At 53.1% G+C, this 24,089-nt stretch overlaps 1 protein-coding gene across 1 annotated transcript in view; it reads right to left on the bottom strand.

Moving 5' to 3' along the window:
- Nucleotides 1–24,089, bottom strand: part of LOC140421205 (retinal guanylyl cyclase 2-like) — a 122,040-nt gene that overhangs the window by 23,570 nt on the left and 74,381 nt on the right. Inside the window, exons 14-16 of the mRNA XM_072505735.1 lie at nt 23,158–23,350; nt 6,908–7,082; nt 5,207–5,305 (exon numbers count right to left, since the gene is read on the bottom strand). Of these exons, the coding sequence (XP_072361836.1) occupies nt 5,207–5,305; nt 6,908–7,082; nt 23,158–23,350 (467 nt within the window). The remainder of the gene's footprint in view (nt 1–5,206; nt 5,306–6,907; nt 7,083–23,157; nt 23,351–24,089) is intronic.

Below are 24,089 nucleotides of genomic sequence, written 5' to 3'. Positions count from 1 at the left end.
GTGCAGCTGGTGGTCGCACACCAACTGCATGTTCAGGGAATGCAATTTATAAAGGGCACCTCCCCGATGAGTGGTTCCCAAAGGGGGACATGTGCCCTGTCCATCAGTCTCTGGACCTGGGGCATGTTAGCGATGGCGGTGAATCCCACTTCCCAGGCAACCTGGAGGCTTGGTCCAGACTGCAGGTGATATAGTCCGCTGCCCGGGCAAATAGGGCACCCATGACAGCATGGATGCACCTGTGAACGGTGGTGCAGGGTCACCCTGGATAGGCAGAGTCTCTGGTGCCACACAAGGTCTGGCAGGTCTTCGGATGACAAGCATGACGGTATACACGTGCCCAAATGCGGCGCCTCCCTCGCACCTCCTCCTCCTCCTCCTCGGCCTGTTGGATGGCCAGCTCTCCAGGCTCAATGGCTGCCCCCTGCTTTTTTTTGGCAGGCTCCCCTTGGGCAGGGTACTCCCCGAGCACGTCCTGTGCCTCCAGCCTCCGTGCATTCGCTATAGCAGCGGCAGCCAGATATACAGCGAGAATTACTGGCTGCAATCCAAATTCCATTTACATGACGGAGGGAAAGAGAAGACGACATGTCAGCAAGATGATTATCCCCTTGCATTTCCCGATCCAACAGGCTAATAATAATAATAATCTTTTAGTGTCACAAGTAGGTTTACATTTCAGTGAAAAGCCCCTAGCCGCCACATTCCGGCGCCTGTTCGGGTACACAGGGAGAATTCAGAATTCTCAGCCAATATGGGAATTGAACCCGCGCTGCTGGCCTTGTTCTGCATCACAAACCAGCTGTCTAGCCCACTGTGCTAAATCAGCCCTATTTAGGCTACATGGTGATCTTGAATTGCAGTTCAGCTCAGCCCTCCACATGTCCCCAAAAACCCACCCGACCCCTCAGTCGTTCCCCCGATATGTTGCCTTCCACACTGAAACCCTGTCCCCATCAGTGGGTGGCCCTGGCGAGCCTCTATCCTCACCACCAGTCCTTGGCAACAGGGGTACCGGTGGCTGCCGCAACCAGTGGCCCCGATGGTCTCTACAGCCCATGTCCAGTTTGCCCAGTGGGTCTACTGTGGGTGTCTCCATTGGGTGTGCTGTGCGTTATCCCAACAGCAGGTAAGCACCTGGGTGTGTGGTGGAGAGGGTCACCGTGTGCCACCACCTCCCCCCTGCTTAGAGGCTTGTGTGTGGGCCGGTCTTACAGACAGAGGTGGGGCAGGGAAGTGTGCATCCGCTGGGAGCAGAGCTGCAGTGTGATGTGGGTCCTGGGCGTGACACACAGGTTGTGACAACTTGTGCTGTGGCAGGAGTAGGGACACAGTGGGCAGGCAAGGCTTGGCAACAGCTGGTGGTCCTGAGGGGTGGGCTAGCTGATAGTGTCACCGGTGAGGCCTCGGTTCTTATACGAAGAGTGTGCCTGGGAGGGTGCCAAAGGCCACGGTATATGTATCCTTTGTTTGGGGTGAACTCTGCTATTCCCCTCCTTTTCCTACAGTGCGGCTGCACTTCTGATGAGAGCACTGATCGTCGGGAAACACGCAGCTAAATGTGCTTACTTTGGGACTTTGTTTCCATTATGTTGAATCGCGCGCTCAGAACTTGTTGGTTGAATTGCGCCCCACTATCTTTAAGAAGGAAATATGGAGGGAATGCAGTGTCGACTTATTAGCAATATGTCTGCACTTCAAGGATTATATTAAGCGGTGAAGGTCCCCAAGCTGGTTTGCATTTCCTGGAGTTTAGAAGGTTCGTGGGTGATTTGATTCACATTTTCTGTTGTAGATGGAGAAACTATTTGCTCTGGTTGGGGAGTCTAGGACTAGAGAACATAGTCTAAAAATTAGAGCCAGACTTTTCAGGAATGAAATTAGGAAACACCAATTAGGCACGTAACTGGTCAGCAGCAGGCCCTCGCCCAGGGTCAAGGACCCCAGGGATGGGGGACCATGAGGACGAAAGAATCACCTGCTCTCGATTGCTTAACAGCATCACCCAGGAGGCTGCTGCAAGTTCTGCCTCCACTCGAATCCTCGGATCATCATGGACTGAGGCACAGGTGACTGATGGCAGGAGGGTTTGGGGGCTTTAGGGGAAGGAGAAGGGCATTGTCTGCAAAGACACGGGTGGTCCTCAGCAGCCCACCACCCCTCTTTTCCAACCTTTGAGTAGGCATCGAACGAGGGACACCCCCCCCCCCCCTTCTCCATATTCTCTCCCCCCCCCCCCCAGAGTAGGAAGGGTCAAGATGGTGTTCCTGCCCAGAATCAACAGAGGATCTTAAATACCCTCTACGGTATTTATCCCGCTGCTGTGAGTATTCAACAGCATGGAGTGGAGAATATGTCTTGTGGGCAACTCGCCAAGTAAACGTTGACGGGTATGTCTGCAACATGGTGTAAGTGGGGGCCGTCATTCTATTTGGGCAGCCTACGCCCAACAGAGAGACCTTGTGTCCTTAAAACTAAACCTCTCTGGCTGGCCCCAGTGATCCTGACTTACTTACCTTCAATCTAATCTCCGGCGATGCTCTTCAATCTGGACCTATTCAGTACCAGCAGTGGGCACCTCTTCTGATAGCGTGGTGGCCAGCTCTCAGAGGCAGGCTATCCGCCTGGGCAACATCTAGGACCTCCACCCCCAACCTGAAAAGTACTGGTCGGTGTTAAATTGGGTTGGGGGCCCAGAATGGTCACGATGGAGTTGCCACCAGCTCTCTAGCCAACGGGCAGGCCCACCACCCTGAGAATTAAATTCACTCCAACGGCTGCTGGTTTTAGCTTGGGAACTTCTTACAGCTCACTCACACACCAGGCAGTGTAGCTACCCAGTTCAATAATTCAAATGATTTTACATTAGTGGACACATTTTGCACCCCAGGCAGCCAGATGGCACTCGGAGCAAAGATAATTTCTAAAAGAGCAATTTATTTTTAATGAACTCTCCCCACCCTTTGTGCCTGTGTTACATGCTGCCTGTTTCTTCCCGAGGAAGATAGCATTGCTTCTGCTCCTCGCCATTGTTTCAGTAGAGAGCAGGAGAAAGCAGATGAATGAGGTGGAGACAGGCATAGAGCATGAAACAATTCAAATGCCTGGGAGAGCAAGAGAAATGATGGGAATGACTGACATAGTCAAAACTCAGACACATCGAGAAGTGTTTAAAATTAACTTTGAGACAGGAGACTCCACCAAAATGAGGGAGCGTTGGTGGGTTTTTGTTAACAAATAAATGAGGGAACCTAAAGAACATATTCCATAACAACATTTGGGATTAGGGTTGTCGGGCAAGATTGATATAATATTACAGTTTACTATATAATCCAGCATGTATCTTTTGGGCGAAATTATTCCAAAACCCTGCTGGCGGGTTCAATAGCGGGTGGGGGGGGGGAGAGGAGAATTCGGTGGGGAGCCCCAAAATCGGTTTCGCAGCAGCGTGAATTTCCAGTGGGATTTTCCGCTGGTGCCCGTCATGGCAGATCGGGAATCCCGCTGGAGGCCAGCGTGATATGGATTTGCTTCCCCTTAATGGGATGCAGATGAAGGCCCGGCTCGAATCTTCTACCCAAGCCCAACTGACTGCAACGCCAGCGGGAAAACACGTCAGTCCAAAACATGTCTGCAAAAACGTGACGTGCAGGTGTCAGGACTCACCTGAACAATGCCTGGGGCTGTGTCAGCAACCCTGGACAGGGGACAACACTGCAGAGAATGAGGGGAACATCTACAGGTGAATCTTCCAGATTCAGTGTGATAAAGGGGGTCCACCTTCCAATCTCAGAATGTTCCTGGAGATCCATCTTCATTCTCAGGATGTCCATCTTCCAGCCTCAGAATGCTCTAGGAGATCTATTTTCATTTTCAGGAGGTCCACCTTCTTTCTTCAGTAGTGAGTCAGTGATGTTGGGCGCCTTTTCAGTATAGTACTCAGATACAATGGCAGAATACTCGCCATCCAGATCTGCCCCGCCATGAAAAAAAGGTGCAAAACACGTGTTTGCACAATTAAGGAGGTCAGGACCGGAAGATCGAGGGTGGATTTCTCTGTCCCGCACGCCCCGTTTTCCGGCATGGCGCAACTCCAGCAGGATCCTCTGTTCCTGCAGCTGGCCAATGGGGTTTCCTATTGTGGCCATCCACAGGCATGGGTGCACTGCTGGTGAAGCGGAGGATCCTGCCAATGGAGAATCCCGCACATGGTGTATTTTCCCGCTGGGTTTTGCAGCCACTACGAGACTTAATCACAGATGGGACAATTCAACCCTGTGTCCAACAGGAGTTTGTAGCAACCTGCGGGTGTGACTTTCACTCTGGGGTATGGTGACTGTCCTTTCATGCAACATAAGCTGGGCGATTCTCCGTCGGCGGGATCCTCCGCTTCGCTAGCAGCGCACCCACGTCCGCGGGTCACAATGGGAAACCCCATTGGTCGGCTACCGAACCGAGGATCCCGCTGCCGGCGGGGTGCACCGCGCCGGAAAACGGGGCTGGCTGGACGGAGAATCCCACCCAAGAGATTTGCGGCAGGATTCTCCAGTCCTTCAGCGCATGTTTCTCGGCGGCGCGCGTTCGCTGATGGTGGGGTTCTCTACTCCCGCCGTTTGTCAATGAGATTTCCTTTTGAAGCCGCCCGTCTCCGCCGGGAAACCCATGGGCGGGGATCGCTGCTGGCTGGAACAGGAAATCTCAACGGCCAGAGAATTCCAGCCTTGATTTTTGCACAACAGCAACCAACACACTGTGCTGGATTCTCCATCGCGCCGGCAGCGCACCTACGCCCATGGGTTTCCCGACGGTGTGGGGTGGCCACAACGGGAAATCCCATAGACAGGTGGCAGGAACAGCGAATCCCATTGCTGATGATGTTGCTCGCCCAGGAAAACGCGGATGGCAGACTGTAGAATCCCGCCCCCTGACTTTCACAGTATATAATATATCGCACATAAACTGGGGCAAGAAATTTAAATGTAATCCCATGGGACGGGATGGGATGTCTCCAGAGGCAGTGTGCAATATACAGTGCTGCAATGCAAGAACATCCCGTATGATCTCAAACTTCCCCTTCTATTTGCATCTTTCCTTTCTGAACTATGAAATGTCCCTGCACAGCAGGGTCTCCACCTGTGCTTCTATACGGACAATATTGCCTGAATTACACTGAATCCTAGCCAATGAACTGAAGTTGGTTACTCACGTCGCCCTGTGGATTCCATGCGTGAGGCTGTAGTGACGGTATCTCCGAACAGACAGTACCGTGGCATGGTGAGACCCACAACTCCCGCAACAGATGGCCCTACAAAAATCAATATATCTTGTAATCTTCTATCGAAGCAATGAAAGTGAAAGTTATGGTTTTAATGTTTGGCCATCCAGGTGGAAAAGGTCTTGAGAACATATTGTCAGTTATCACCCCCTCCTTAACTGTAGGCCCCAGTTCATCTTCTGGGATTGCTCCAGGCCATCACCAGCCCTCTGCTACCCCATCCAATGAACTATCTTCGCACATGTAACAATGGATATTGCAAATCGTTCAGTCATGCAGAGTATCACAGGGAATCAGTATCTTATTCAAATGTAATATCCACATACACATTCATTTTCCTGGAGGGGTTACTGGATGGAAAACAGAAGTGGGAGCAATGGCCGATTCCCCTGCTCCCCTCCTCTCCAGCCAAGGCGTAATATAGCCAATATTGCTCTCCCAACAATATTGCTCTCCTAACTGCATTAGTTGAGATGCGTTATGTAGCCACCTGGGTTGGCCACTTCCCGACTTAAATGGAGAACCGCAAAGACTACAGGGAAATTCAGCCAACACAGGCAAAAACTAGCAAGTGCAGAAATCCTGTGTATTAGAACTTGCAGAAGCCCAGACAGCACTGGAACCAGCAGCCATCTGCATATTAATGAGCGATCCCCGGGAACAATCGAAACATTTAAGGTGAATAAGGCCAAGCCAGACTCCTCGGCACCAGCAGGAGCCAAGACAAAGGAAGGCCAACGGACACTCAGGGACCACCCAGCGATGGGAACGGCTCCAGTATTGGAGAAATCGATCCAAGTGATCGGAACGCAGTCCAATCACTTAGAACCAGGTACGGGGTCCGCCCAAAGGGGCGGGAAGCCCCTTGGGACTATAAAGTAAAGCCCCCAAGTTCAAATCGGTCTTCTTGGCAGGGCCACTCAGCAACGCAAATCAACCCTTGAGAGTGAACTGTCTAAGCTGCCGCATCAACCAAGTAAGTCTCCAGTCAACGCACGCTACGAGATAGGCGCTCCTAGCTACCAGTCCATACCAGCTTTTGAATCCTGCAGACTCAGATCGAACGAAAGGCCATTTGTTCCCCTGACCTGGTGGGCCAATTCCGAAGCTAAGTATAGGCCTTTTAGTGATAGAGAATAGTCTAGAAAGTAGAGTTTATGAATGAGTAGTGATTTACTGTGTATAATAAATGTGTTTTGATTTGAATCTTACTAATTGGTGTGTTGAGTTATTGATCAGTACTTGAACCTCGTGGCGGTATCATAAAGATACCTGGCGACTCTAGAACAAAGGTTATAGAAACAGAGCAAATTCAGTAAAGACCCAACGGGCAACGAATTAAGAGCCAACCAAAGTTAGCAACAGTTATCTCTTCCTACTCCTGGTAGAGTGACAAATGGGCCTTTGGTTCAACCTCTTGTTCAAAAGTCTTTGTAATGTCCCTGGATTTTAGAAAGTACCAGTACGTTTGGTCTCTTCTATAGGCCAAATCCACATAATCCACAAGATTAGTTCTATAAACTGATTGCTGCTTTTTGCAACAACAGAGGTGTGAAATACACAAAGATATCTTACAGTTTTTAATTTTAAGTCTTTACCAGACACAAAATGATTCAACAGGGAGTGCCTTACCTGAGTGCAGACCTATCCTTATTCTAACGGGCACATCTGGCATATGTCTCATTTTAAAGGTTCCTACAGCACTCAGGATATCCAGCGACATGTTTGCAATCTCGGCTGCATGCCTGTTACCATTCTTTGTTGGGAGGCCAGAGGCAACCATGTAAGCATCCCCAATAGTCTCCACCTATGTGTCAGACAAACACAAACACATTAATGCAATTCTGATCACATACCCTCCAATTGTAGCCTTTGCAGTGACATGTCTGCAGGTAAGTGACAAAATTGAAAGAAAAAAAAGACTTGAACTTTTGTAGCACTTTTCATAACCACAGGACTTCTTGAAGTTCTTTACAGTCAATTAAATGCTTTTTAAACTGTAGGGGAGACGATGGCGTAGTGCCATTGTCACTGAGCTAGTAACCCAGAAACGCAGGGCAATGCAACAGAGGACCAGGGTTCAAATCCCTAGACAGCAGATGATGAAATTTGAATTCAATAAAAGAAAATAGGAATTAAAAGTCTAATGATGATCATGAAACCATTATCAATTGTCATAAAACCCCAGCTGGTTTACTGGTGTCCTCTAGGGCAGGCAATCTGCCATTCTTACCTGGGCTGGCCTACACGTGACTCCGGATCCACAGGAATGTAGCTGACGCTTAAAGTGCCCTCTGAAATGGCCCAGTGAGCAAATGGGGATGGGTAAGAAATGCTGGCCCAGCCAGTGACACCCACATCCCATGAACGAATAAAAAAAAAATGCAGCCAATTTGCACACAGCAAACTCCTACACCCAGCAATGTGATAATGACCAGATAAACTTTTTTATGTTATGTTGATTGAGGGTCGGGCGGGGATAATTTCTGTGTTTGGTTTCAAAATAGTGCCATGACATCTTTTGCACCCATCGGAGCAGGCAGATGGAGCCTCTGTTCAACATCTCGTCCAAGGGTTGAACAGACAATTGACTCAATCCAATTTTTTGTAATTTTCCTGGATTGATAGTGGACATATTTTGGCAACAAAGTATTGCTAAAACTACCCTGAAAATAGCAACCAGTAGATGCAGGAGGTGATTCTTTTTTAAAAAAAATAATTTTTATTAAAGGTTTTCATAAAACAGCAATAACAAAATGAAAAAAGAACCCAACAGGGTTAAGTACAAAACACAGTCTAGAAAAGCAACCCTCCATACCCCCCTGTACATAAATAATAAATTAACATTAACACCCCGACTTAACACAACAGGTATATACACCCCCTCACACCCTTCAGTGTAAATAACATAAACAAAAATAAAGTAACATCCCCCCCCCCACACCCCCCCCCTCCCCCCGAGTTGCTGCTGCCATTGACCAATGTCTGTCGTTCTGCCAGGAAGTCTAAGAACGGTTGCCACCGCCTAAAGAACCCTTGTACCGACCCCCTCAAGGCAAATTTCACCCTCTCCAATTTAATGAACCCTGCCATATCGCTGATCCAGGATTCCACGCTTGGGGGCCTCGCATCCTTCCACTGAAGGAGAATCCTTCGCCGGGCTACCAGGGACGCAAAGGCCAGAATACCGGCCTCTTTCGCCTCCTGCACACCCGGCTCCTCTGCCACCCCAAATATTGCGAGCCCCCAGCCCGGTTTGACCCTGGATCCTACCACCCTCGACACCGTCCTCGCTACGCCCTTCCAAAATTCCTCCAGCGCTGGGCATGCCCAGAACATATGGGTGTGATTTGCGGGGCTCCCTGAGCACCTAACACACCTGTCCTCACCCCCAAAAAACCAGCACATCCTTGTCCCGGTCATGTGTGCCCTGTGCAGCACCTTAAACTGTATGAGGCTGAGCCTCGCGCACGATGAGGAAGAGTTCACCCTCCCCAGGGCATCTGCCCACGTTGCTTCCTCAATTTCCTCTCCCAACTCCTCCCCCCACCTACCTTTTACCTCCACCACTGAGGCCTCCTCCTGCATTACCTGGTAAGTTTCCGAGATCTTCCCCACTCCCACCCACCCGCCCGAGAGCACCCTGTCCTGTACTGTGTGTGGCAGTAGCCGCGGGAATTCCACCGCCTGCCGTCTGGCAAACGCCCTTACCTGTAAGTACCTGAAGGTGTTCCCCGGGGGAAGCCCGTACTTCTCCTCCAGCTCACCCAGGCTCACGAATTTCCCGTCCATAAACAGGTCCCCCAACTTTCGTATCCCTGCCCTGTGCCACCCCGAAAACCCTCCACCTGTTCTTCCTGGGGCGAACCGGTGGTTCCCCCACAATGGGGTCCACGCCGAGGCCCCAACTTGCCCCCTGTGCCGCCTCCACTGCCCCCAGATTTTGAGGGCAGCCACCACCACCGGGGACGTGGTATACCTCCTTGGAGGGAGCGGCAGCGGCGCCGTTGCCAACGCCCCCAGACTCGTACCCACACAAGACGCCGTCTCCAGCCTCTTCCATGCAGCCCCCTCCCCCTCCATCACCCACTTGCGCACCATCGTTGCATTGGCGGCCGAGTAGTACCCACAGAGGTTGGGCAGTGCCAGCCCCCACCTATCTCTACTCCGCTCCAGGAACACCCTTCTCACCCTCGGAGTCCCTCGCGCCCACACAAACCCTGTTATACTCCTGTTAACCCGCCTGAAAAAGCCTTCGGGATAAACACGGGGAGGCACCGGAACAGGAACAAAAACCTTGGGAGCACCGTCATTTTGATTGACTGCACCCTACCCGCCAGGGACAGCGGCAACGCGTCCCACCTCTTGAACTCCTCCTCCATTTTCTCCACCAGCCTTGTAAAATTAAGCCTATGCAGGGCCCTCCAGCTCCTGGCCACCTGAACCCCCAAATACCTGAAGCTCCTCTCCGCCTTTTTTAGTGGGAGCTCGCCAATCCCCCTCTCCTGGTCCCCTAGCTGAACTACGAACAGCTCGCTCTTCCCCATGTTGAGCTTGTACCCCGAAAAGTCCCCGAATTCCCTAAGAATCCTCATTACCTCCGGCATTCCTCCCACCGGGTCCGCCACATACAGCAGCAGGTCGTCCGCATAAAGCGACACCCTAAGCTCCTCCCCACCCCGCACCAACCCCCTCCAGTTCCTTGACTCCCTCATCGCCAGGGGTTCAATCGCCAGTGCAAAGAGCAGGGGGGGACAAGGGACACCCCTGTCTCGTCCCTCGGTGCAAACGAAAGTACTCGGACCTCCTCCGGTTTGTGGCCACACTCACCATCGGGACTTCATACAACAGCCTAACCCACCTGACAAACCCCTCCCCAAACCCAAACCTCTTCAGCACCTCCCACAGGTACCCCCACTCTACCCTATCGAAGGCTTTCTCAGCGTCCATCGCCACCACTATCTCCGCCTCCCCCTCCCTCGCCGGCATCATGATAACGTTCAAAAGCCTCCGCACATTCGTGTTCAACTGTCTCCCCTTCACAAACCCCGTCTGGTCTTCATGAATGATCTGCGGCACACAATCCTCAATCCTCGTAGCTAAGACCTTCGCCAGCACCTTGGCATCTACATTTAGCAAGGAAATCGGTCTGTAAGACCCACATTGCAGGGGATCCTTGTCCCGCTTCAGGATCAAAGAGATCAGTGCCCGGGACATCGTCGGGGGTAAAGTCCCACCCTTCCTTGCCTCATTAAAGGTCCTGACTAACAGCGGGCCCAACAGGTCCATATATGTTTTATAGAATTCGACCGGGAAACCGTCCGGCCCCGGTGCCTTCCCCGCCTGCATGCTTCCTATCCCTTTGATCAGCCCCTCCAGCCCAATCGGGGCCCCCAATCCCGCCACCAGTCCCTCTTCCACCTTCGGAAACCTCAATTGGTCCAGGAAGCGGCCCATCCCTCCCTCCTCCCATGGGGGCTCGGATCGGTACAATTCCTCGAAAAAGTCCCTGAAGACCCCATTGATGCCAACCCCACTCCGCACCACACTCCCTCCCCTGTCCTTGACTCCCCCGACCTCCCTAGCTGCATCCCGCTTCCGAAGCTGATGCGCCAGCATCCGGCTTGCCTTTTCCCCATACTCGTAAATCACCCCCTGGGCCTTCCTCCACTGCACCTCCGCCTTCCTGGTGGTCACCAGGTCGAATTCGGCCTGGAGGCTACGCCTCTTCCTCAACATTCCTTCCTCGGGCTCCTCCGCATACCTCCAGTCTACCCTCACCATCTACCCCACCAGCCTCTCTCTCTCCCCCCGCTCCTTGTGGGCCCTAATGGAGATCAGCTCTCCCCTCACCACCGCCTTCAGTACCTCCCATATCATCCCTACTCAGACCTCCCCGTTTAGTTGGTCTCCAAGTACCTCTCTATACTTCCTCGGACCCGCTCGCTCACCTCCTCGTCCGCCAACAGCCCCACCTCCAAGCGCCACAGCGGGCGCTGGTCCCTCTCCTCCCCCATCTCCAAGTCCACCCAATGCGGGGCATGGTCCGAAATGGCTATTGTCGAATACTCAGTATCCTCTACTCTCGCTATCAGCGCCCTACTCAAAATGAAAAAGTCAATTCGGGAATAAGCCTTATGGACATGTGAGAAGAATGAGAATTCCCTAGCCCCGGCCTTGCAAATCTCCAAGGGTCCACCCCTTCCACCTGGTCCATAAACCCCCTCAGCACTCTAGCCGCCGCCGGCTTCCTACCTGTCCTAGACCTGGAGCGATCCAGTGCCGGATCCAGCACCGTGTTAAAGTCTCCCCCCATGATTAGGCCCCCCACTTCCAAGTCTGGGATCCGACCCAATATACGCCGCATAAAACCCGCATCGTCCCAGTTCGGGGCATACACATTGACCAGTACCACGCTCTCTCCCTGCAACTTACCACTTACCATTATGTACCTACCGCCATTATCTGCCACAATACTCAACACCTCGAATGACACCTTCTTTCCCACCAAGTTCGCCACCCCTCGATTTTTGGCATCCAGCCCAGAGTGAAACACCTGACCTACCCACCCTTTCCTCAATCTTACCTGGTCTGCCAGCTTCAGGTGTGTCCCTTGAAGCCTAACCACATCCGCCTTGAGCCCCTTCAGGTGCGCAAACACGTGGGCCCGCTTAACCGGCCCATTCAGTCCCCTTACATTCCAGGTTATCAGCCGGATCAGGGGGCTACCCGCCCCCCTACCCGCCGACTAGCCATGACCCCTCCTCGGCCAGCCACGAACCCGCACCCCACCCGTTCCCCACAGCGGCATACCCCCGTCTCGACCCCCCCCAACTCGCTCCAGCTCCTCCTTGACCATAGCAGCAGCAACTCGATTCCACCCCCCCACCACCCAACACCCCCCCCACCACCCAACCCCCCCCACCACCCAACCCCCCCCACAACCCTACCCCCCCACACCCCCCCACCACCCAACCCCCCCACCACCCAACCCCCCCCACCACCCTACCCCCCCACCATCCAACCCCCCACCACCCAACCCCACCCCCACCCCCCAACCCACCCCCCCCACCCCCCCAACCCCCAACCCAACCCCCCCACCCCACCCCCCAACCCCCCCCAACCCAACCCCCCCCACCCCACACCCCAACCCCCAACCCCCCCCAACCCAACCCCCCCAACCCCCCCAACCCCCCCACCCCACCCCCCAACCCAACCCCCCCACCCCACCCCCCAACCCCCCCACCCCCAACCCCCCCCAACCCAACCGCCCCAACCCCCCCCAACTCCCCCACAACCCCCCCAACCACCCCCCAACCCCCCCCCACTCGCTCCAGCTCCTCCTTGACCATAGCAGCAGCAACTCAATTCCACCCCCCCACCACCCAACACCCCCCCAACCCCCCCCAACCCAACCCCCCCAACCACCCCCAACCCAACCCCCCCAACCCCCCCCAACCCAACCCCCCAACCCCCCCCCACCCAACCCCCCCCACCCAACCCCCCCCAATCCCCCCCAACCACCCCCCCCAACCCAACCCCCCCACTCGCTCCAGCTCCTCCTTGACCATAGCAGCAGCAACTCGATTCAACCCCCCCCCACCACCCAACACCCCCCCCCAACCCCCCAACCCCCACCCAACCCCCCCCAACCCCCCTCCCCCACCCCCCCACCCAACCCCCCCCACCCCACCCCCCCCACCCCACCCCCCCACCCCACCCAACCCCCCCAACCAACCCCCCCCCCACCCAACCCCCCCACCCAACACCCCCCCACTCGCTCCAGCTCCTCCTTGACCATAGCAACAGCAAGTCGATTCCACCCCCCACCACCCAACACCCCCCCACCACCCAACACCCCCCCCACCACCCAACCCCCCCCACCCCACCCCCCCACCCCACCCCCCCACCCCACCCAACCCCCCCAACCAACCCCCCCCACCCAACCCCCCCACCCAACACCCCCCCACTCGCTCCAGCTCCTCCTTGACCATAGCAACAGCAAGTCGATTCCACCCCCCACCACCCAACACCCCCCCACCACCCAACACCTCCCCCACCACCCAACCCCCCCCCACCATCCAACCCCCCCACCACCCAACCCCCCCCCACCCCCCCCCCACCCCCCCACCCCCCCCCCCACCCCCCCACCCCCCCAACCCCCCCCACCCCCATCCAACCCCCCTGCCCCCCACCCAACCCCCCCAACCACCCCCCAATCCCCCCACCCAACCCCCCCACCCCCCAACCCCACCCACCCCTTCACCCCCCGCCACCCCCACCCCCCCACCCCCACCCAACCCCCCCCCACCCCCACCCTCCCCCACCCCCCCACCCCCCCAACCCTAACCCAACCAACCCCCCCCACCCAACCCCCCCCACCCAACCCCCCCCACCCAACACCCCCCCACTCGCTCCAGCTCCTCCTTGACCATAGCAACAGCAAGTCGATTCCACCCCCCCACCACCCAACACCCCCCCACCACCCAACAGCCCCCCCACCACCCAACCCCCCCCACCATCCAACCCCCCCCACCACCCAACCCCACCCCCACCACCCAACCCCCCCCACCCACCCCCCCAACCCCCCCACCCCACCCCCCAACCCCCCCACCCCACCCCCCAACCCAACCCCTCCCAACCCAACCCCCCCACCCCACCCGCCAACCCAACCCCCCCCACCCCACCCCCCAACCCCCCCCACCCAACACCCCCCCACCCAACCCCCCCCACCCAAACCCCCCCACCCCCATCCAACCCCCCCGCACCCCACCCCCCCAACCCCCCCACCCCCCCTCCCCCACCCCCACCCAACCCCCCCCAACCCCACCCAACCCCCTCCACCCAACCCCCCCACCCCCACCCCCCCACCCCCCCACCCCCACCCCCCCCACCCAACCCCCCCACCCCCACCCCCCCACCCCCATCCCCCCCACCCTCCCCCACCCCCCCAACCTCCCCACCCAACCCCCCCACCCACCCCCAACCCCCCCAACCCCCCCACCACCCAACCCCCCCACCACCCAACCCCCCACCACCCCCCCACCACCCCCCACCACCCAACCCCCCCACCACCCAACCCCCCCCACCCCCCCACCACCCCCCCACCACCCAACCCCCCCACCACCCCCCACCCCCCACCCCCCCACCCCCACCACCCACCCCACCCAACCCCCCCAACCCCCCCCAACCCCCCCCACCCCCCCTTCCTAACCCCCCCCAACCCTCCTCTCCCATCCCCATCCATAGGCTCTCCCCCTCCCGTTCTAAGCACGGGAAACAATCCTCGCTTCCCCACCCCGGCCCCGCCCCCTCCAGTCTTCAGCGCGGGAAAAAGCCCGCGCTTTCCACCTACCAGGCCCCGCCACATCTGACGCAGCTCCTTTTACAGGCCCGGTCCCCTCACCCCTGACTTGGGCCTCCCCCTCCCTCGCGGGGCCCCGTCTCACCGCCGTCCACCCCCCCTGTTCCGTTTACCTTCCCCCCTCCAAGAGTCCCCGCGACCAACCCAACCAATACAATGCCCAACCCGCCCCAGCCATCCTCACCCACCCGAAAGAGAAAAACACAGAGAAAAAGAAACCCAGAGCAATACAAAGGCCCCCCCCTCGAAACAAAAATAAACATAACATATCAACCGCAGTCCCCAATCGCCCATCCCGATCCTCAATCTGTGTCCAACTTCTCGGCCTGAACAAAGGCCCACGCCTCCTTCGGAGACTCAAAATAATGGTGCCGGTCCTTGTAGGTGACCCACAGTCGCGCCGGCTGCAACATGCCAAACTTCACCCCCTTCCTGTGCAGCACCGCCTTCGCTCGTATGTACCCGGCCCTCTTCTTCTCCACCTCCGCACTCCAGTCCTGGTATATCCGAACCCCCACGTTCTCCCACCTGCTGCTCCTCTCCTTCTTGGCCCACCTGAACACACACTCCCGATCGACGAACCGATGGAACCGCACCAGCACCGCCCGCGGAGGGTATGGGGTGATTCCTGAGAACGTTGTAAGGTTTTGGCTGGTGGCCTGACTGAGAACAGAAACACCACTGTATTTTACAGTCAGCGAAAAAGCTCTTCCACTCTTTATCGGAAGCTTCTCCTTGATGATAATGATGTCTTCTCTGCAGTAGAATTTTCCCAAAGTATATTTAATCCCCCTGAAAGCCACTTTGTCTAGTTGAGCCCAGCAGTTCTATTCTACAAATGAGCCAGCCAAGAAATAGATAAAACCTTAAATGTTTTCGGCGAGGTGAGTTCATATATATGTAAGGGCAGTCTTCAGGCTCTCGACACACAAGAACACAAGAAACAGCATAAGTGGTAGGAACAATGCTGGACCATTTAGCCCTTTGAGCCTGTGAAGCATCCATTATTCGGCTAGAGTTCCTGTAGCATTCTTTAACTTCTACACGTTATTCCATGTGGTCTGTCAACTCAAGCAGCTTCCAGGAACTGAAAGGGTAGATTTGGGGAAAATAGAACTTTTGAATTTAGTTTTATATGGTTTTGAAACAATCGGGTTTAAAATAGAAGATGTTCACTCTTCAGTCAGATATAAAATGGAAACCAAGCACAAAAGAAATGAAAGAATTCACTTTTCTAGCCAGGGAATCAGCTTTAATATTGTGAATGTGCATTCGAGGTGCAATTACTGGAGTTCTTCAGTGACTATGATTTGAATTCCGGGAGCGGATGGTATTTTGATTCAGGATTGCTAAATAAATAGCGTTCAGTTGTTTATTATGGTTCAGGGTTGACATCATTGTCACAAGCGAAGAAACCATTATTGCTTTGATGCTCATGGATGTCAAGAGCATGAGTAGAACTCATTTGCAATCTCACTCTCTGGGAAGCTGGAACCTGCACTATACATTGCCTCTAACCTTACCGCAGGCCACTCCTGGCTCATACCACTCTATGCTACCTATTAACAGAGTGCCCATATCAGAATTGATGGCTGCAAATGTGAGATTAAGGGACAGTGTTTGATCATCATCTGTCTTTTCCTCCTGGTTCACCTCCTCTTCCTGTATTACTGCCTGGCCAGGCTACAGTTCCTGTGCATCTAAAAGGGGAAAGGCACAAGGGTAGGGTTACAGTGTTGGGAGGCTGGAGCAAGAGCACCATGCTTACAATAAGGGCACCTTGGATTCAGAAGAGATTGTGGGATGAGGGTTAAGTGGGACGTGAGGAAGAGCATAAGGTTAACTTTGATGGTTTCAGCCCCGCCGCTGGCCACGGTCTCAATCATGGCCATTCTGACGATGCGGAGCACCATCCCATCCATTGGGACCAAGACACGCAGCCATGCCTGTTCCCCACCTTAGATGCTGCGGTGTCACTTTGTCCTGCAAGAGACAGGGAAGTGTGTCAGTAAGTTCTGTGCACTGTGTTTGGGTGATGGGCCTGTCGTGGTTGAATAACTGGCAGATTGTGCAAGCTGTGAGATGAGGCTTATAGCTTATGTGAGGTGTTTAAACCACTTTTGTCACGTCCTCCAAGTGCTTGGCATTGACCTGAATGGCTAATCGCTCCCATTAACTTCTCAGGGTCTGTCTGGAGGGCAACCTGACTCCCTGTGGAAATGTAACCTCTTTTCCCTGTTGATCTCCTGCAACAAGACCTCCAGTACTTTTCTGGCAAACCTTGGAACACGCTCCCTGATCTTGTACTGTTTGTGTCTTTTCCAAAGCAGAGCCACTTGTGCAGTGAATTCCTAACTATTCCAGTCTCTCTTAAGACCTGCTGGTTGGTTCGAAGTGGCACGATTGTGTACCCTTTGCACAGATATCCAGCCATCCATCAGTCCAACGAGCACTGGCTGCATGTTGCAGCTGAGTATGTGAGAAGGAAGTGCAAAGTTTATCCATTTTTGGATCCTATCCAATTTTTTGAACTTCAATTATAGAGAGGGAATCACAAACCAGGATTATTCATTAGAGCGGAGAGGATTAAGAGGAAATCTGATCGAGATGTCCAAAATTATGTGGGGGCATTGATAATGTTGTACAAAAACAATTTCCACTGGTTGGTGAATACGAACGAGGTGGCATAAATCACCAAAGGAATGATGGGACAGGTTAGACAGAAGGGCTAATTTTGTTTGTCACTGACATCTTGTTGGTAAGGTTATCCAAAGTCATGTACCATTCAGATATTAAAATGCAGAAACAAATCTAACGATGATGTAGAATTGGGCAATAAATTGGTCAACATGTATAAATGGTATAGTGTAACGAATAGTCTTAAGGGAATGTAAGTGATTGTGCTATCTTTGTAAAATTGCATTATTTCTCATTAAACTATTTCTTCCCACCATAATATAATTTACCGTATTGTAAACTCCCCATTCCTGTGGCATGATGGCCCAGCAGTGATCAATTGGGTTATACAATAGATGAATATTTGACTTCCGGTGACGGCCATGGAGGAGTAGGTCACACATTTGATAGCCCCTGCCTGTAACGGACTTTTGGACCTTTTTCCTCCGGTTTTTAATGGGATAAATCAGTGAAGAGTGAGACAGTAAGGCAAAATCCCCCTCCAGTGAATGGAGAATTGAACCAGAAGTGGCCGTGTAAGAAGACAAAGTCCTATAAGGGAGACACAAGCAGAGCTGGTAACACGGGACAGCATGGCGGAGAGAAAGGAGACGGCAGAGTGGTCGACAGAGCAGCTGGTGAAGTTTTTCAAGGATTGCTTCGCCAAGCTGAAGAAGGACACGCTGGATCCGATTAAGACTTCGATTGATCAAATGGTTCAGAATCAGGAAACCCATGGGAGAGCGATCCAGGAGGTCGAACAAAAGTTGTCCGAGCACGTGGAGTATATAACCGTGCTGGAAAGCAAGGTGGGAATGATGAACGACCGCCAGAAAAGAATGCAGGAGAAGCTGTAGGACCTGGAGAATAGGTGCAGGAGGCAGAATCTCAGAATTGTTGGCCTCCCTGAAGGCAGTTAGGGATCAGAGGCGAGGGCCTATGTGACAGACATGTTGGAGAAGTTGATGGGGGCTGGGGCATTCCCTCGGCCCCTGGAATTGAACAGAGCGCACAGAGCCCTCGCGATGAAGCCCAGAGCGAACGAGCCGCCGAGGGCCATGGTGGTACGTTTTCACCGTTTCATGGACAATGAACACGTTTTGCGGTGGGCCAAGAAAGAACGGAGCAGCAAGTGGGAGAACTGTGAGTTGCGCATCTATCAGGACCTGGGAGTGGATTTGGCCAAGAGGCGAGCTGGGTTCAATCGGGCAAAAACGACCCTCTTTAAGAAGGGGGTGAAGTTCAGGATGCTGTACCCAGCCCGTCTGTGGGTCACACATGAGGAACGGGACTTCTACTTTGAAACGCCAGACGAAGTATGAAGCTGGAGGAGAATTAAAAGACACTTAAGCCTTGGAGAAGCACTGTGGCAGCGATTTGTGGAGCTGGATTGTATAAATTTAAGTAGCTCTATGTGAAATAATGGGCTGTGTGGATGGTTAAAGGTTGATCTGTCTTGCAGGGACCTTGTTAGAGGGGGGGGGAGGGGGACCTGTTGGAGGGGATGGGGGAAGTAATGCGAATCTTGGGGAATTTTTCGGGGTATAAATTGAACATGGGGAAAAGCGAGACGTTTGCGATCCAGGCAGAGGACAGGAGAAGAGATTGGGAGAGCTGCTGCTTAGAATGATAGGGATGAGCTTTTGATATCTGGGAATCCAAGTGGCCCAGAAATGGGAGATATTACACAAGTTAAACCTATCCCGGTTGGTAGAACAAATGGAAGGGGACTTTAAGAGATGGGACATGCCCCCGTTATCACTGGCGGGGAGGGTACAGACCGTGAAAATTACGGTCCTCCCCAGATTTCTGTTTGTCTTTCAGTGCCTCTCCATCTTCATCCCTAAAGCCTTTTTCAAGCGGGTGAATGAGATTATTTCGGGCTTTGTGTGGGCGGGTAAAACCCCGCGAGTGAAGAAAGTGTTGCTGGAGCACAGTCAGGGGGAGGGTGGGTTGGCGTTGCCGAACCTTTGCAATTACTACTGGGCAGCTAATATAGCCATGATTAGGAAGTGGGTAGTGGGGGAGGGGTCGGCATGGGAGCAGATGGAGGCGGCGTCATGTAAAGACAACAGTCTGGGAGCATTGGTAACAGCACCTCTGCCTTTCTCGCCGGCCCGATACTCCACAAGTCCGGAGGTAGTGGCGGCTCTGAGGATCTGGGGGCAGTGGAGGAGATACAAGGGAGTGGAGGGAGCATCGATTTGGACCCCGATTTATAATAACCACATGTTTGTAGCGGGTAGGCTAGATGGTGGGTTCCGGAGTTGGCAAAGGGCAAGAATTAGAAGGATGGGGGATCTATTTATAGACGGGAGCTTTCCCAGCTTGAAAGCTTTGGAGGATAAATTTGAATTGCCAGCAGGGAATGGGTTTAGGTATTTGCAGGTGCGAGACTTCCTGAGAAAACAGGTTCCGGCCTTTCCGCTGCTGCTGCCACGGGGGATACAGGATAGAGTAGTCTCCAGCACCTGGGTGGGAGAGGGGAAGGTCTCAGATATTTACCAGGAGCTTTCGGAGGCGGAGGAAACTCCGGTGGAGGAGCTTAAATGCACGTGGGAGGACGAGCTAGGAGGAGAGGTAGAGGCGGGGCTATGGGCGGCTGCCCTAAGCAGGGTTAATACCTCCTCATCATGTGCCAGGCTCAACCTGATACAATTTAAAATTTTTTTTTATTTTCCTCCTTTTTCACATTTTCTCCCACACTTACATCCATCAACAATAAACAATAATCAGCAAGATACGTCAGTCCCCATAATAACAACGATCCCATCTACCCACCAACCCCCGAACCTCAACCCGCATGTTTACATAAACAAATGCCAAAAAGGAATCAGGGATTACCCGTAGTCACCCTTAATCTTACACAGCCCCCCCCCCCCCCCAAGCAGGTCTCCAGCTCCTCCCGTCCACTGCCTCTTGTAAAACTCCTCCTCCCAACCTCTGTTCCTTCCCCCCAACTTTCCACCCCGGCTAGGCCACGCGGACCCTGTTCTGTCAGGCTCCGATGGCCGCAGCCCCTCCCCCCACCTCACTCCCGTTCACTGGCCGGCTTAAACCGGCCAGCATGGAGGCCCCCGCCCGGGTCCCTTTCCCACTTGCCCGGCCCAAGGAAAGCCCAAAGATTCCCTTTTAGCACACAAACCCCACATATCCACCTACACCCCAAAGAACTCTCATTTGGAGTGAAAGTCCCGTCCCTTGTCCAAATATATACCACATTGGCTCCTTTAATCTCTACACCCACGCGCAGTGATACAAAAAAGAAGAAAATACAGTCATGAGGTTACATCAGCACATGGCCATTCCTTAATTTGTCAGTTCTGCCATAGTCCTTCTGCTTTCACAAACTCCTCCGCTGCTTCCGCCGTTCCAAAATAAAAGTCCCTGAGCTTGTATGTCACCCTCAGCTTCGCTGGATATACAATGCCGCACCGCACCTTGCTAATGTACAGTGCCCTCTTCACCCGGTTGAAGGCAGCCCACCTCCTTGCCAGCTCCACCGTAAAGTCCTGGTATACACGTATACCAGCTCCAGCCCACTGCACCACCCGCTTCTGCTTGGCCCAGCTCAGGACCTTCTCCTTCACCCTGTACCTACGGAAGCACAGAGTCACTGCCCTTGGCGGCTCACTCGCCTTTGGTACAGGTCTCCACGACCGATGAGCCCGATCCAGTTCATATCGGGAGGGATCCTCCCCCTCCCCCAATAGTTTTGCCAGCATCGCGGCAAAATACTCAGTCGGCTTCGGTCCTTCAACTCCTTCGGGCAGCCCCACAATCCTCAAATTCTGTCGCCTGGATCTGTTTTCCAGGTCTTCCATTTTTCCCTCGCAGATCCTGGTTAGTATCCATCACCTTCCGCATCTCTTTCCCCATCGAGGCAAGTTGATCACCGTGCTGCAATAACGTCTCCTCCACTTCCTTCAGCGCCTCCCCTTGCTCTCGCACCTCCGCCACTGCGCTCGCTATCTCCGTCCTCACCGGGGAAACCGCCTCCTCCACCAGCACACTCAAAGCCTCCCTCATCTCCTTCCTCACCGTCTCCATGCATTTCGCAATCTGCGCCAACTGCTTTTCAAATTCCGCAGCCATCACCTTAGTTATTTCTTCAGCCGTAAGCAGTGCGGCCTTCCCTGGTGCTCCAGCCTCCATTTTTCCTGGTGACCCCGCAGTGACCTTTCCACTCCCCGACGGACCTCCAGCTGTTTTTTTTCCGGCCGTTTTCTTGCTCACCCTCGCACATTTTTCTTTGTTCATTTTTTCCTCCTGTGTCTTCACAGTGCCTCCTCCGTGCCTTCTCCCTGCTTCTGCCGCCTCCGCGGACCCTGGGACCGGGCTTAAAGCCCCGAAAATGCCGTTCCCGAGCGGGAGCGCTCCATTGTGCGGCCGCCTCCCACCCACTGTCACCGGAACTCAGCCTGATACAATTTTAAGGTAGTCCACCGGGCACACATGACAGAGAATAGGATGAATAAGTTCTTCAGGGTTGAGGATAGGTTTGCGATGTGCACGGGAAGCCCAGCAAATCATGCCCACATGTTTTGGGCATGCCTGAAGCTTAGAGGGTTTGGGCAGGATTTTGCTAAGGCAATGTCCATGGTAATAAAAACACGGGTGGTTCCTAGTCCAGAGGTGGCGATCTTTGGAGTGTCAGAGGAGCCAGGAGTTCAGGGGGTGAAAGAGGTCAACGTCTTGGCCTTTGCCTCCCTGGTCGCCCGGAGACGGATCTTGTTAATGTGGAGGGACTCGAAGCCCCCGAGTGCAGAGACCTGGATTAGTGACATGGCTGGGTTTCTCAGACTCGAGAAAATAAAGTTTGCCTTAAGAGGGTCAATGTTAGGGTTCACCCGGAAGTGGCAGCCGTTCGGCGACTTTCTCTGGGGAAGGGGGACAGATTGTTGTTGTATGGTTGAGGTGCGTGAAGATTGGGCTCGTGAGGCAATGTTTATTTTACCATGTTGCTGTCATTGTTTATGTTACTGTTATAAAAATTTTCAAATACCTTAATAAAATATTATTCTAAAAAAGCAATAGATGAATGTTCTGGTGATGGGACAGGCAAAGGTTGAATCCTGCTTCACTCAGTCTTGGTCCAATTGGTAATGAGCAGTGAAGTGGCAAATAGAAAAAGGAGGCAGCTTCCAGTGTGAAAAGGGAAACCAGAGGACACAGGCACAGCTTCCAGATACATTCCTGGCAATGGTTCCACTTCCTTCCTGTGTCTTATGAAGTCATATAGACTTCATGCATATGTTATATCCTTGCGTACCACATTCCCAATAACCTGCAAACTTGTCTCACTGATATGCACACCACTTGTCTGATAGCCTTACCAGATGTTAGATTTGTGCAACAGGATTGAGCATTTGGGTAAATTCAGTTTGATCTACAGCTTGGTGTGTTAAGATGCAGGCCTTTTCTGGAGATTCCCTACACAATTACCACTCTTGAGGAAGGTGGAAGCCATGAGTCGAGGATCTCACTGTAAGGCAGGGAAAATTGAATGTAAATAAACCTGAGCGACTTTCCTAGTAGCCCAATGTGAACCAACGTTAGCTGGGCTGGGGAAGTAGGGAATCTGCCAGCTCTTCGTGAGAAACAGAATACAGGAGGTGGTGGCTCTTGATAGTGATGGGGCGGATACCTTCTCTTTCAGTCAACTCATACCGTCATAAGCCTGAACCCCTTACTTCTTCTCATAATGGTGCAAAACTACATAAATTGTACATTGATGGTAGAAAGAGCAAACTTGGCAGTAGTAATGGAATAATTGCAGGCTTGTGAATCTGTAACTAAAACTAGTAATATTCATTGGCAATTGCTAGTGTTATTTACTTACCTTATAGACATCATGATCGTCTAACACAGCATCAAAAAGAGTGTAGAGATCATTCAGGAGGTCGACCACTTCAATGGGTTCACTCATTGCTGATATTGTTGTAAAACCAACGATGTCGCTGAAGTACAGGGTCACCTGGTCAAAGTACTCAGGCTCAACGTTGCAGCCAGTCTTCAGGGATTCTGAAACTGATCTAAAATTCAAAGTGTTATCTTCCTACCAAATTTTCCAGTACGCAAGCGGTCAACAATTTTTGTACGCTGTAAATAGTCAGCATGCTGTTGGCTTACAGAATGGTAAGTCTGGGCTTTATCACACAGCACAACTCTGGAGGGCTGGTAAAAAAGAAATAGCCTCAATAATTTAGGTTCATACGTTTAACAATGGTTGTTAGCATCCTGTGATACCGTCCATGACAGCATGTTGAAAGCAATTGCAAACAAACAATAAGGTTTCAGAGGGAAATTGATGAAGGGTTTGCCCATCCCACCAATACCTTCCTGCCATCAGGCTTGGAATGCAGGGATGAGCAGACAATTAACTCAAGCGGTTAAAACACAAAAACAGTCGGGTATTCGGAGTACATGTGCTGTTTTTGTGTGAATTTCTATACTCATCTGTACAATATTTACAGGAGTTCTGAGGAGGCTGAACTCATTGGTTTATTTATTTAAACAAAAGCAAGGCCGCATCACGATGGGCAGTGCATCCAATCCCAGCTGGGACCATCCGGCCCTGGCCTGCTTTTATCTGTTCCATTAAACGAGTCCCGCTGTTAGGCCTCTGCTCCCCAGTGGGGGCGCTTGTATTCCACGTGCCTCATGGGGAGATCAATCGGGTCACCTCATGGGTCTCACTACATTATCCCATTTCAGGCACCTGGTATTAGCATCAATATCTCCCTTGTAAGAAACAGTAATATTGTAATTGAA

This window comes from Scyliorhinus torazame, chromosome 5, assembly GCF_047496885.1.
Source record: "Scyliorhinus torazame isolate Kashiwa2021f chromosome 5, sScyTor2.1, whole genome shotgun sequence".
In the NCBI taxonomy this organism is placed as follows: Eukaryota; Metazoa; Chordata; class Chondrichthyes; order Carcharhiniformes; family Scyliorhinidae; genus Scyliorhinus; species Scyliorhinus torazame.
The sequence above is the reverse complement of the archived record's forward strand: the minus strand, read 5'-3'. Positions and strand labels throughout refer to the sequence as shown.